This window comes from Pagrus pagrus (genome assembly GCF_965226575.1).
Source record: "Pagrus pagrus genome assembly, chromosome: 11".
Lineage (NCBI taxonomy): Eukaryota > Metazoa > Chordata > Actinopteri > Spariformes > Sparidae > Pagrus > Pagrus pagrus.
In genome coordinates, this window is record NC_140195.1 from 9,657,834 (window position 1) to 9,672,843 (window position 15,010).

At 46.3% G+C, this 15,010-nt stretch overlaps 1 protein-coding gene across 2 annotated transcripts in view; it reads left to right on the forward strand.

The window, feature by feature from the left end:
• Window positions 1–15,010, forward strand: part of camta1a (calmodulin binding transcription activator 1a) — a 285,954-nt gene that overhangs the window by 240,686 nt on the left and 30,258 nt on the right. Inside the window, exons 6-8 of one of the 2 annotated variants that reach the window (XM_084365528.1) lie at window positions 5,916–6,069; window positions 11,446–11,586; window positions 12,205–14,519. In XM_084365528.1, coding sequence (XP_084221654.1) covers window positions 5,916–6,069; window positions 11,446–11,586; window positions 12,205–14,519 — 2,610 coding nt within the window. The remainder of the gene's footprint in view (window positions 1–5,915; window positions 6,070–11,445; window positions 11,587–12,204; window positions 14,520–15,010) is intronic. The other variant, XM_084365529.1, reaches the window with a different exon arrangement.

The window sequence follows — 15,010 nt, forward strand, 5'->3', positions numbered from 1 at the left end:
CCCTCCTTATTCTCCAGTGTGACTTGGTGTCACCTGGATGGACACTGAATATTAGGATCAGTGCCATGGGCTCAGCCAAGGCCATTATGGCAGCCGGATGGACTCCTGATGGCCTTTTCTCAGCTTGCCCCTGGGCGGCGTGGCCTCTCACATGGGACCACCACAACTAATGGAGAGGGCAGTGTGCTCTGTAAGGGCCTTAGGAAGAATAAGTAGGCTGTAAACTGTGAGTTGAGTTGTGGCAGCTAAAGGGGCTTCAATGCCTCACTGCCCGGCTTACCGCCTGACTTACTGCCTGCCTGCTTGGCATCCAGAATGCTCCTCCATATTCAGGCTCTGAATACTGGCCTTTTGCACTTTTATTGTAATGCATGCAGATGCTTGGCACAGCAACAAACACTCTCCACCTTTTACTGTGGTGCACTGCACAAATAAAATATTTCAAAGCAGGGAGGAGCCACACACAAAAATAGAGGAGCACTCTCGTGCATACTCACTCATAGACATGTAGAAATGCGAAATGCACTCACATATGCACAATTACACACACAAGTGCACAGACATGTGCACACACACATGCGCATAGACTTGCATTCCCCCACCCAGAGTGAAGCAGTTCTGCCCCTCTAAGCTGAGTTATTTAAAGCCCCGCTCTCAACTCCATCGGAGTGATTATGTGCTACTGAATTAAACATCACAGGCCTCAGCCCCTGGCTTCCTCTGAAACACGCTCAAACATGCTGGCCTCTTCCTGTTCCTCAAAAGTTCCAAGCTCTGCCTTTCATATCTCCTAGCCAGTGCACTAGGTAGTGGAGGTAAAGAGGTGGAGTATGAATCTTCCCCAAATCAGGATCTCCTGCTGTGCCTCCTGCTCTGTCATCTCTCTCACAGACCTTGGACAGAGGCATTTGAGGCAATTCACATTAAGAAACCCTCTGTAAACTGGCTCTTACCCCTGGATCGGCACCCACCATGGGCATCATTTTAGCTTGGCACTCAGGCAGTGTTGTAGTTGGTGGAAAGCCGGGTGCAATAGAGGGTGAACTGTAGCAGCTAAGTTGAGCGGTGACTCCAGACACCCCAATTAGGGTGTCTGCTTTCTAAACTGGGAACATTTAAACAAAGAGTTTGTCATAGAGGACCTGGAGAGAGAGGGGGAGAGCAGGTTCAGTTAGGGGATTGCTCTGCTCCGTAGACAGGAGCTTCAGGCTGTTTGCTGCCTTTTTGGGAGAGTTTGACGTTTGTTTACCTCGGTGTGTGCGTTTGTATGTGCGTCTGTGCGTGTTCATGTGCTGCATGCGTGTGTCTGTGCTCCTTGTGCGTCTGCACGAGCCAAGGCACCAGCCAGCCACCCCCACATTCCGCAACACACCCGTTGGCAGTGAGCGATAAAGGTTCCAAACAAAAGGAAGAAGTCTTGTGCCTCATGGAGGTGAACTTACAGAACCACAGAGGCAGTTGACCTTGAAATGAGCAGCAGTGTTTGGGGACAGGCGGGGGAGGTCGGTGTTTAAGAGTGCAACCTCAGTGCCAGAGGCCAGGAGGCTGCCTAATGACTGGCACCCTACGCCATCCATCACTATGCCACTGCCAGGGCAACTGCCCCCGCACAGCCAAGAGAGCAGGGTCTTAATAATCCCTCGTACCCATTCAGTGGACCACAGCACACGACATGAAACACATGCATTCAGTACATGTGTGTGCACATGAAGCTGCACAGACATATGCAAGGATGCGCACCACAAATTCTAATACGGATTGCGAGCACAGACAGCATGAATATGCAGTCAAAATAGCAGATGCACTCAGACTTACACTCACAGCTCATTGGGCTCATTCTGCATGCATACTGATGTGCGTACGCCAACCAACATACAGAAATCTGCCTCTAGACACTCATTCACACGCTATTTATGATTTGATGTAGGCAGACGCAAAAACATAAAGGCACAGATCCACAAACACAAATACACCAACACAGTCACATCCCCTCTGTATTTATACCTTCTATCCTGAATGTTTGTGACAAAACAATTGACTGCTGCTGCTTTCATGATATTTTGTATTGAAATGGATCTCCCGGCAGCCTGCTAGTTCAATTCTCCCATGAAGAACTATCTCGTTCCTTTCCTCCTTTGCTTATTTTTCCCCATTTCTTCCTTAGAGTAAAAATGGAAAAGGGGGGCTTTTCCCATACCTGAGCCCCTGTCTGCTCTGCTCTCTCCTTCAGTGTGACAGGCTTTGAAGCCCCCATTCCTCGGTGTGGGTTATTTTATCAGAGAGGAACAAGGTTTCCCCCTGCACTCCCAGGCTCATCCACGTTGCATGAAGCATCCCCTCTCAATTAAGATCCTTTCATGTTAATGGTGTTTTTATCGCTCCTGTGCACGGGATGTGAAAGCGAGGCCTTCTATGGTAGAGTACAAGCATGGAGCAGAGCTGCCTGCCTGACATTATAAGAATGTTCCTCCCATTCTTCTTTCTGTCTCCGTCTCTCTGTCTTTCTATGTATCTCTACCCGGAACTCTGACTCTTTCCCTCGCTTTCTGAGTCTTAATGAGCTGCGGTAAGCTGTCGGAGTAGCAGCTACATGGAGGTGTTCCAAGAGGGTGGCAGGGTCACCGAGACAGCAGACACATCACTTGACCACTTATGCCAGATTCCACCAGAAGACGTGTTTTGTGCTCAAGTCTCAGTTAGTTATAACTCCGCCGCGGCTCAACATTCACTTCCTCACATTCAGCACGAAGTAGAAGGTCATTATATCTGTTTCCACCGACATCTAACTCCGTCTGTGTCTTCAGCTCCATTAGCAAATCTTTTTCTCCCTCCTTGTCTTTTGGAGTAGAACAGGGTGTATGACTTCAGGATGAGGTAGGCAGTCACTGAAAGAACGTTGGAGCACTGGCTGACTCTAAGTGCGTGGGTGCCAGAGAAACCTGTTGCCTGGCTACAACAGCACCTTTATCCTCCGGTTGCGATGGCGATGTCCTGCATATCGCATATGCATGTGTGTGCAAAGTGTTGGCACCCCAACTTTTTCATGCGTGTCTGATGCGCTGTGTATTAGGCCGTGAATGTGTGTGTGTGTGACTGTGTGTACTCTCTTTGTTTATTTGCATGCGTGCCTTTGTATGCTGATGTGTTTACGTGTGTTTGTGAGAGAGAGAGGGAGAGAGAGAGTGGTGAAAGGAGGGGCAGGAAGGCGCTCCACCACCCACTCAGCAGGCCTTCCGCCCCCATGGCTGACTCCCCAAGACTCTGCTAGTAATTATCTCAACATCTATCCATCTGTTCTAGGGAGGCGCAGTAAACATTAACACAACGCAGCAACATCAAAATGCTGGCTGGAGACACGCTACGTTTTACTCATACACGATATGTTAATGCTGTAAGAGGCCTTAACATGTGAATAGTTGGCACACATGCATAGAAATATGGCCAACATTTATCATGCCCACATTGTATCATACAAGAGATACAAACGCCTTCCTCACACATGCACACCACAGGCTCCTGCAACTGTATCCCAGTCTTGCCTTCCACTGCGGAAGTGAGGCTGGATAGCTGCCCTGAGACTCGCATGGGAAACGAGTGAAAAAAAACAACCAAAAGACTACATTACACAATTAATCAATAAGTTAATGAGATCTCATTTTCTCTGGAAAATAGTATCCAGGCAAAAAGTTCCCCCTCAGCCGTTTTCCCCCCCTACTCCTGGAGAACCAACTCCTGATATTACACTGTGGAAAAAGAAAAGCAGCCAGCAGGAAATTAAATTAAATTACCATCCTGATAGATTTATGTAATGCCTTACATTTTCATTGTGTTGTTTTCGTCTTGGAGTGGAGGTAGGCCTGAGTTGGGGGAGAACTGTTAAATATGTTGTAAAGTAAGAAGAGAGAAAGATTGGGGAAATAGGGGGAAATTTCCATACAGACAGATTGCAGATTACTTGTGTTTTGATGAGCTTTAACGCTGCCACATGATCTCTCCCTTTGTGCGGAGTGTGTGTTTGCTTGCATGTTTGTGTGGCTATATGTGAAAAGGTAGGAAACAGCTGGGAGTGTGGGTGTTGGAAGGAGGAGATTGTGCGTAACCATGTGTATGATTGTGTACAGCTAACATTTGAATTATATATGTTTGTAACAGTATTCAAATGAGTTTGTCCTCAGTCTGTTTGTGTGTGTTTCTGTGCTCGTATGTTTGCCCACACTAATGCAAGAGCCGTGCGTCTATGCATATTCACTCCCGCCTGCACCCATACATCCACATATGTACGATCATAATTGAATGAAGCTGTCTACATCTGACGCTCTCTTACCAAGTAAAGATTGAGGGCATCTCTTCGCTATTGACACAGCTGGTGATGCCATCTGGGGGCATCACACACCACCCTGTGCCATCTCCATCCAAACAGGGCAGCTATCGCCTAGTGTCCATACCAATGACAGGGGACAAGGAAAGCAGTGAGATAGCATTCTGTAATGTCCAGCTCCAGCTCCTGGTGGAAGTGTTTGAGGAGGATAATCTGTCCTTCTGACACTGCTTCACATATGACTTGTTGCTCTTTCACTACCGGAGACACACTAAGATAGCGGCAGTTATTTACACGTTTTGGATGATTTTTCAAAGAAGTATTTGTTTCTTTGGATCCGTTTGCCCCCAACCACACCCCTGTCTGATGAAACGGGAGAAGGAGAGAGGAAGAGAGGGGGGTGTAGTCGTAGATTAATGGTACACACTGAGAGGGAGCACAGACCTACAGCAGCAGCGCCTTGATTTATTTGCCACTTAGTACTGATGAAGCTTCAAACTGCAGTCACACACACATGTTGTCACAGCATTTTTCTCCATCAAGGTCTTTGTTGGTTTGTCGATTCTTGTGACTTGTTTAGCTTCGAGTGTATGCACACATGCACGTGTTCTTTTCATGCATGTCCTTTTGTTTTTGTTTATTCATGCATCTGCTGACATTTTTTCTTCCAAACACTGTATATCTGCTTATATTCGGCTGCTTGCAGGTCAGTTATAATCAGTGCAGCTTTTATTTGTATCCTGTGTGTCAGTGTGTGAATATTGTGCTGTATTTGTGAGTTAAGTTTGTGTGGGCTTAGTGGCAGTCGGATGTGTATAATAAATTGGAAGCGATAAGGACTGAAACGGGAACACTCTTTGTGTGAGTCTTTGCCATGCTGAGTAATCAAAGCGTTTCATGATTACAGGAGCGAATTGATGTTACTCACACCAGCACAACATTCCTTTAAACGCTACCTATTATTCATAAGCTGTCAATTTAGGGAATTTGCAGCTAGGTAACCTGGTAACAATTTGCAGGCGGCAAATCGTTGAGTTTTGACTTGGTAAATACAGGCAGAGTTAATTGAGGGCATCAACTCAGCATGTGGGTGGACTTGACAAAATGCCATAAGTGTGTTACATGAGCACACATTGTAATTATCACACATATGCACATACAAATACACACACACATGAGCGCAGACACTAGTGTACACATCCAAACACACACACATTTGGAGATAGAGAGATACGGAGAGCCACATAATGAGTGAGATTATTGCACATTTCTGATCCCAGATTTGTTCTGCTCCCTGGTTGTGGTTTGGATTGTGCATTTACTCTTCTGTTCTTGGGCTCTATTGTGTGTGTGTGTGTGTGTGTGTGTGTGTGTGTGTGGGTACCATCCAGTGTTTCTAGTTCAGCAACACTTTACTTCTCACCAACCAGCTGGCATGTTCCACATAAAAGCCCTAACAGCTGAGCCACAGTATCTATGTGTCACTACCACTCCTCACTATTGTATCCTCAAGAAACCATGTTCATAGATGCACTTTCCTCTGTGTCATCTCATGGAACCCCTCCCCTCTTTCTCTCTCTCTGTGTGTTTCCCGCAGAACCCTGATATTGTGCTCGTCCACTATTTGAATGTTCCAGCCATCGAGGATTGTGGGAAACCATGTGGTCCAATCCTGTGCTCCATCAATACAGACAAGAAGGAGTGGGCCAAGTGGACCAAGGAGGAGCTGATTGGCCAGCTCAAGCCCATGTGTGAGTATCTGAATCATTCAGGAGTATGCATTTATCAATTCTTCTCACTCAAGTCTCAACTTTTATTCATAGCCTTTAATACAAACAGTTGCTGTCTCCTCTAAAAAGGCCTTAATAGTCTTTACATGTCTGCCTGCATGGAAAGACTAAACATAGTGGCTGTTGTTTTTGTCTGAGGATTTAATGTCTGGTCCTGTTAGCTGAAAGCTGGTACACTAAGTGCCCTCAGCACCTCAGTCAGAGAGCATCTTCGGCCAGTGTTTCAACAATGTTGTATGAGTGTGCATTCTTCCTGGAGCCGTCTGCTAGTAATGGGTCAAAGTTCAGCCCTTCCCTCGACCTCTGGCACCACTCTGGCCGGGATGAGAGTGCGCTTCATCTCTGGCCCAAGAAGGAAGTCAAGGAAGAGGAGGGCAGCAAGCTGGTTATTGATTCATGTTAGTGCGTGGGAGCAAGAATGTCTGACTCACCAGAAATCCCCCTTCTACCCTTTCTCCGAGTCTCTCTGTTTCTCTCCCCCCTCAATGGATTGATCCATGATGTTATCAGCTATACTAATGCTCTGCAAGATGCACTATGTGTTTTTATGAGTCTCTAGACCTGCCCAGAGATTGAGGCAATGTTTTGGAAAAAGTCAGGGTTTGTCTGATGATGATAATAGCCAAATGGGGACCTTGTGGGGTATTGAAAATCTTTCAGAGAGCTGTTAAGATACCTTTAACAGCCACACTGTGATTCAGGCGTGTCTGGCAGGGCTGTGACTGATATTCCGATGGCCAATTATTGGTGATGTGGCCAGGTAAAGAGGAACGTGTCAGCAGCTTTACAAGCACACACACATGCTGGCTGCATACTGACAAGGCAGTCAGGACCATCATCACTGAGGTCTCGGCTGTATTGTTATCCTCCTCACTGCTCTGCTCGCTATCAGTTTCAGGACATATTTTAACATAAAGCCTTACCTCAGGACAGCCACTGAACAACAACAGCCTACTGTATTCATTATGTCTGTGGCTTAATGTAAAAACGAAGCGCCATTTGCAGTAATGCGTAAAGTCATTAACTTTGGGAGTTGTTGGGACAGAGAGGGTGAGTGCGAGATGCCTTCTAGCTGCCAGGCTACATGAGGGGGCTACGTAAAGAGTAAAAATCCCTCTTCTGCTTTCTGTCTCTGCTTTCTATCTTTCTTCTCCTCTCTATCCCTCTCTCTTTCTACTGGACCAGCCAGCATGTCAACACAAGCTCAGTGATGGAGCAACATTGCCATCTAGTGGTCCTGTGAGATAGCAACCGCCATCCCAATGTAGGGAGAAAAGACTTGATGTGATGAAGTCATGCTATATTATCCATGCATTATTCAATCTTAAATAAAACATTAGATCTTAACATACAGTGCATTTTTCCCAGACTGACCTGTATCTATGAAAACTTGCATTTAAAAGTAGATATGTCTTTTGCTTTGCACAGGAATGTTATACTATGTGTGCAGGGCTATGGATAATAGCAGAACTTCCTTGATTACTCAGAGATTGTATAGCTAAACTGGCTGGAGAAGTTTCTCCTCTCCTTTTACCAGGAATGTGAAAAACCGTCAAACTTTGTAGTATGAGTGTTGAGTGCAGAAAGCAAGATTGCAGGAGTGCACAGTACAATATGTCTGACAGTGAGTCTTATATGGTGTGTTGCTGTATGTGAGGAACATGTTCTTACATAGTAATGAAGGTACCTATTTCACACGCTGATTTTTGTCAGCACACAAACCCTTAGTTTAATGTCAAATAGTTATTTTACCCGAACATTGTCAACTTTTGCAATATAATTGCCCTCTTCCATCTTGCTCTTCCCTTTTGTTATTCTCTGCACAATATTTCAGTGCGCAAACCATTTGACATCTCTAATGATACAAAAAAAACAACAAAGGAAAAGTGTGGATTTCATGGATCAGTTGAGCTTATTCCTTCTCCCCACGACAAAAACACACACACAAACTCGTGCTCTCAGTCGCAAAAACTTTCACATGCACGGAGGCTCACACACACCAGTTCAAATATAAGCCCTGTGAAACGCTGCCGTGTCTGACCTCTTCCTCCTTAACGCCCTGCGGTGTTTGATGAGAAAGAGAAGAAGTGAGGGGGTGAAGAGGGGGGTAGAGGGGGGAGAATGGCATCACTACTCAGTCACGCTACAGTTCCATAGACAAGGCAGCCAGCTTGATTCACTCTTTTGCTCTAATGCTATAAACACGCAGCGCTCTCTCCAGCTATGCCCCTAGCCTGCTGACAGATAGCGCATGAGCGGCTTTAACAAACACTCAGACAGACAGAAGTCCTGTCTCCAGGCTAGACAGACAGGGTCGGAGAAGAACAGACCAAGGCAAAACAGACAGGGCCAGCCATCATGCGAACTATTGTACTCCACTGTCCCATATAGTGTCCAATGGTGCAGAGGCAGCCAGATGGGATATGCATGTGTCCTACAGATCATCTGTGTTTGTCATTAGGGCTGTGTGATGCTGCTCATGACAGGACGCAGTCATCAGGATGATGATGTGACTGGGTTGCTGTTTGGTGCCTCGGCTGTTGCTGCCACTGGGATTAAACCTAGTGGCACTGCTCCTGTCATGTCTGCTTTGAAACATAACCCTCAGTGAGAAGAGCAGACAGGCAGACACGGCGGTAACTGTACGTCAACAACCCAGAGCCTCTGGGGGTGACGCCCGTCTACATGAGGAGGGCTGTGGCAGTTCTGGCATGAGGGATCAGGGCAGAGGGGAGACAAGATTGTTTGGACAAATAGGGAAGGCACTACATGGTGGATGTAAGCTGTTGTATTAGGCTTTCACTCTTGCTCTGTCACCCTCTCCGAATCAGATCAGCAGAACCGATGCACTTCTGTCCTGCAGCCTCCCTGCTGGCTTTGTCAAGGGATTCATGACAGCGTTTTTAGTACGCCTATGGCCCTATCATCTCTGTGTCAGTAATACTAGCATCATCTAATTTGTACTTTTGCATTACACATCATCAGGAGGTGACTCAAGCCACACTGTCTAATGTGTTCTCCAGACAGACACAATTCTTTGTTCAGTAATTATAATGACATTAGATGAAACTTTCCTGTCACACTTCACATCCAATCTCTTTTTCAGCTCAGTCACTCTGAATTAATGGCTGAATAAATCTGACTTTATAATAGATCAAAATGAATCCTGTTTATGTTTCTATAACCTGCCACAGTGAGTTGTCTGTGGAGCGTATGATCTGAGCTTGATCACAGCAGCTCTACTGACATCTGCTGGTGACCAGCCTGTAATCTTCCAAAGGATCTGAAAGCTTTCAAGTTAGATCCTTATCACAGTCATCCAATCATGTTTCCCAGCTTTTTTTCACTCCACTTTAACTAGCTCTGTCTTTAATCTGCATTGCCCTCACACTCTTTTGCTGTTTCCATCTCCTTTTATCTCATATGGAAATAGACATGCACTAAGCAAATTCACACTGTTTTTCATACATGCTCTAAAACGTGCTCTCTTTATACATCTCTCTCTCGCATATTTAACCAAAGGAGGTACTGAAGTGCAGAGAACTTGAGTTAAAGTAGGTTTGATTTTGTTTGATAGTCTAAATATGCCTCATTTCTAATATATTACCTTTTTTCCCGCTTGAGAGCCCGAGCATTGCCATATTCAGTGGCGTCTCCTACCACCTTACAGACACTAAAACCACTACAGTATCTGTCGCATCAAAAGTGGTCGGCTGGTTGGCAAGTGGAGCGGTGAAAAGTATTAGGAGTTGCTAGCGAGGTGTGACTGAGGCAGGGTGTGGAGCTTTGACTGAGAAAGCCTTTTTTTCTTGTTGGTGCAGCAGCACACCCAGCAGCTAGGTGATGTTCTTCACGAGAGGCTTTCATTAAAGGCGGAGGTTGGGGTAAGGGTGAAAGGTTAAGGTCATCAGCACTGAGACCACAGAGTAGCAACCGACACTGTCAAATTGGCGGGACAAGGCTTGGCAATATAGTGACGGAGGAAAGAGAAAGTCGAATGTTCAGGAGAAGAGATATTGGAGTTCAGAATCAGCCTTATTGGCCAAGTATGAGTAAACATACAAGGAAATTGACACCAGTTTACATTACTCTCAGTGTACTTAGACAGAAATAGAGACGCTGTACAGCTAGAAACAAGGACGAAGACAAAAAAATTTAAAATAGTGAATGATCACAACTGTACATTACAGTTGCATGTGAAATTAAAGTAGTAGAGCCCTACTGCGCAATGGCAGACACGCTTCAGTTGTGCCATCAGTATTTACTTCACAATGATCATTTAAAGCAAAAAAATTGTCCATTGCCAATTTTCCAAAAGCATCTTGTTCAGTAAAGAAATTAAATAAAAATCATATTGCCGCATATCTGCAAGTACAAGTACAGTTACATTACTGAAATATTACTCAATTACAATTAAAACTACTGGTATTGAAATAATACTTCAGTAAAAGTACACAGTATTCTTCTCAAACCCTACTCAGAGTAATAGCTACTTTTTAAATGTGGATGTTTAATGCATTTAAGTAGCAGCCACTCAATCAAAGGGTTTTCTGTTTCTCCAAATCTTCGGTCTAAATTTCTTCCAACCCCTACTCTGTTCTGCTCAGTGGTCATGGTCACCTCTCCAAACCTGCGCCTGGTGCACAGTTTTGGGGGGGGTTTTGTCAGGGTTTTCATTGGCCGGTTTATGATTGGATAACCGTATTGGCTACATTAATGCAGATGAAAGGTTTGGATATCAATTCAAATTTTACTCAAAATGACTTTTTACTTTTACTACAAAATGATGAATTTAAAAGTAACTAAGTGGATTACATTGTTTAATGCATATTTAAGTATGAGTAAAATTACTACTACTACTCATGATCAAGTACATGTACCCCCAAAAATGACCTAATTACAGTAATTTGAGTAGCTGTAATTAGTTACATCCACCCCCGCATATCTAACAAAATATATGCCGACACCAATATATCTATGATACGACTACACCGGGTGGTAATATAGTTCCACCAATATATTGGACGGGCTTGTGTAAATAGGTGTTTAAACAGTATGATCACCGATGGCACACACTACAAAAGATATACACATTAATCTGTATGTTATAAACAGTACAAGTAGAGCAATGAAACATAAGAAGTATGGTTGATGGAAACATTAATACTAATTTCTCGATTCTACCATGGTTACTTTTAAATTTATAGAGGTGTCCAGTGAGCAGCATGAGGTATACTGGTAGATAGACAGAGAGAGCAGAGGGTGGGGCGGGGGGTTGGCGTGGCTGGTGGTCTGTTGGGCTGGCTGACATCTCTGTCTCCTCCTCTCTCCCGGCAGTTCATGGCATCAAGTGGACTTGCAGCAATGGGAACAGCAGCTCTGGCTTCTCAGTGGAGCAGCTAGTGCAACAGATTCTGGACAGCCACCAAACTAAGCCACCTCCCCGGACTCACAACTGCCTCTGCACAGGCACCCTGGGTAAGGGCTAGTGGGTGGGACGGAGTTTGTTCTCAAGAGAGAACCAAAAAAATTTAGTAAGGGGAAAAAAAGGCCATAAAAATCATGTTCTGAGATGGTGGTTGAGGTCTGTTGGTATTGATTTATGAAAAAATTGAGTTTCAAGGTGACTGAGCTTATTGTTTAATGTTTACTGATAACTGTGTCAGAGCCATATCTGAAATAGCTCAGCTGTTCTCGAGTGTTATGCTGAATCAATCAAATAGTTTCATCTGAGTAATTTCACTAAGGGCTGGCACTCAAAAAAGTCTGTGGAAGAGTGGTTTACAATTTTTTTTAAATAAATTACTCTATTATTATTTCTGATGACTTAAGGTAACAAGCCATGCAAAACTCCCCATATGCTTCACTCACTGTTTACTAAAAAGAAAATTTTGTCACCCCCAGGAGAAAATCATCTTTCACAAATTGATAAATACAGAAGCAAACAGAACATCCATCTTTTTCCCTGCTCCCTGAACAGTGCTATTGTCCAATTCTTATTATTCCTAATGCGGAAATCAATAGTATGTCTGTGTCTTTGCTTGTTTCTTACCCACCAAAGGCCCCAACCTTTTTCCTCTGTTTGTAATTGTATAGGTGCAGGGAGCAGTGTGCACCACAAATGCAACAGCGCCAAACACCGCATCATCTCCCCTAAGGTGGATCCCCGCTCAGGCGGCTACAGCAGTGCTCACTCTGAGGTACAGAACAACGATGTTTCAGAGGGGAAGACCGAGCACAGCGCCCATGGTGGAGGCAAAAGCTCTGGTGGAGGAGGCGGAGGCGGCAGTGCCAGGGAGAAGCGCAATGGCAAAGTCCACAAGCCCGTCCTGCTGCACCAGAACAGCACGGAGGTGTCGTCCACTAACCAGGTTGAGGTCCCTGACACCACGCAGAACTCCCCCGTCTCCATCAGTAGTGGCCTCAACAGCGATCCAGACATGGCTGACAGCCCCGTGGTGACAGGGATGAGCCATGTGGCCTCTGTCATGTCTGGCCTCTCCCAGAGTGTCTTTATGTCTGAAGTCGCTGGAGATCCTGTCTACAGCATGTCTCCCACTGGGGGTCCCAACAGTCACCTGATGGGTGCAGATGCCACCCCACAGGGCTTGGTGCTGTCTGTGACCTCTGATCGTCACAAATTTGCCTTCCCCAGTGGAGGAGTCGGGGAACCTGGGACTAATGCGGCAGGAGACAGTCTGTCCATGCTGTCTTCAGCTGGGGTGTCTGAGGAACTGGTCCTATCCAGTAGTCTAGACTCTGGAAGCATCAAGATCCCAGAGACCAATATGAACTTTGACCCTGACTGCTTCCTGAACAACCCCAAACAAGGTCAGACCTATGGAGGCAGTGCGATGAAGACAGAGGGCAACTCTTCCTCAAGCTCATCTTCCTCTTGTGGCAACGGAAGCACCAACGGCAGTATGCAGCGCTCCCCCTCCATGTCAGACAATGGTTACACCTTCAGCTCAGCTTTGGTGAAGAATATCAAGACTGAAGACACATCCTTTGAGCAGCAGCTAGCCAAGGAGAGCGGCTACCAGGTGGGGTCAGTAGTGAACTGTGGCGGTGGGGTGTCCGTGACATCTGGTGCTGGTTCAGGCCAGGGCAGCCTTACTCTGACTGCAGCAGGCTCCCTCCTCCCTTCTGGTGGGGGCCTGAGTCCCAGCACCACCCTGGAGCAGATGGATTTCAGTGCCATTGATGCCAAGCAGGACTATAGTTCCAACGCTACCACAGTGAGCTATGGTCAGGCCATGTCCAGTCCTCACATGCAACATCAGAATCGTTCGCCCAACTTCTTCCTCCAGGATGCCTCTCAGACCGGCCAGGCTCAGCAGGGGAGGCCTAGCATGGGCCAGAAAACACATTTGATGGAGCACAACTCCCATGACTCTGGAGCTTATATGGGGATGCAGGTGGTGAAGACGGACTCCCCTGGCAGCAACGGCCACCTCCACCACCACCACCAGGCCCACCAGACCCAGCACAGGGCCAACTGTAATGGAGGCTCACCCACAGAGGGGCCCGGCCAGGCTGGCTCTCTCCAGCTGCTACAGTACCAGGGGAGCTTTCCTGGGCTGGGCACTGAGCATGAGGAGGTGGTGGGTCTCGAGCAACAAGGCAGTGTGAGTTCAGGTCAGGCTGGGGCCACTGAGAATGGAGCTGAGAATCTACTCAAGCCAGGAGACCACATTCAGGCCTGTGGGGCAGGAAACGGAGAGGGAGGAGGCGCAGAGCACTTCCTGCAACAGGCCTCGGATGGTGGTGGAGGAGGGACAGGAGGAACTGGAGAAGGGGTAGCAATTCATAATGGAAACAACAGCAGTGATGGCAGCAACCGCTCCCAGCAGCAACAACAGCTGCAGCCTCTCCTCCAGGGCACAAGCATGGTCCAGGGACTCTACAACGCTGTCGGCGCCCACCAAGGCCTGGGTGGAGGGGCCACCAATGGAGGAGCAGGAGGGACAGGCATGGAGATCAGTCTGGATCACTTTGACATCTCTTTTGGTAACCAGTTCTCTGACCTCATTAATGACTTCATCTCAGTGGATGGCAGTGGAACCACCATGGCAGCTGGAGGGGCACTTTATGCTCACCAGCTAGTCACATCCCATAGCTCTGATAGTCAGAACACAGCTGCTGGGGCACCCCAGCAAGGCCAGGAAGATGGAGGGGGCAGAGGCTCTGGCTACAACCCCTCAGAGCTCTGCCTTCAGCCTTGCTGCAGCCCCCAGTCTCTGAGTGGAGGGGCGGGAGCAGGGGGAAACACAGGAGAGGCAGGCTCGTTGTCCTACATGAATGTAGCAGAAGTGGTTTCTGCAGCTGTGGCCCAGGGGATGGGAATGCTTCAGGCCACAGGCCGACTCTTCATGGTCACTGACTATTCTCCTGAGTGGTCCTACCCTGAGGTGAGTGACAGGACGTTTACTGTTTGTTTAACCATCACTGTTTTTGGTTATTATATCTCATAGACCATCTTAAATGCTGAGGACGATTGACGACTCAACTCGACAGATTTTAGGACTCATCCTGTATTTCGAACTAAGCAGTCCATCAGGTTTTAAATAGATTAAGTTTATACAACTTATCTGAAATACTAAGGCACCTTCACTGTTTTCACTTCCAGCAAAGTGGTTTGTATAATGTTCTGCCAGATTTAACTTTGTTTGAGGACAGTTAGTGAGTAAGAAATCCACCTTTTGGATGGACAGTATGGGGACATTAAATACTGATGGAAGTCATTTAAAACTGATCTGCTTGTTCTATTTTTTCAGCAAAAATCTGTACAAACAGAATATCATGAACCTTTAATGTTTAATGTTAATTTGAGTATTAATCTATTATAGACACAGAGAAAGTGACAAGGCAGATGACAAACTGAAGTTTTCAGAAATACGCA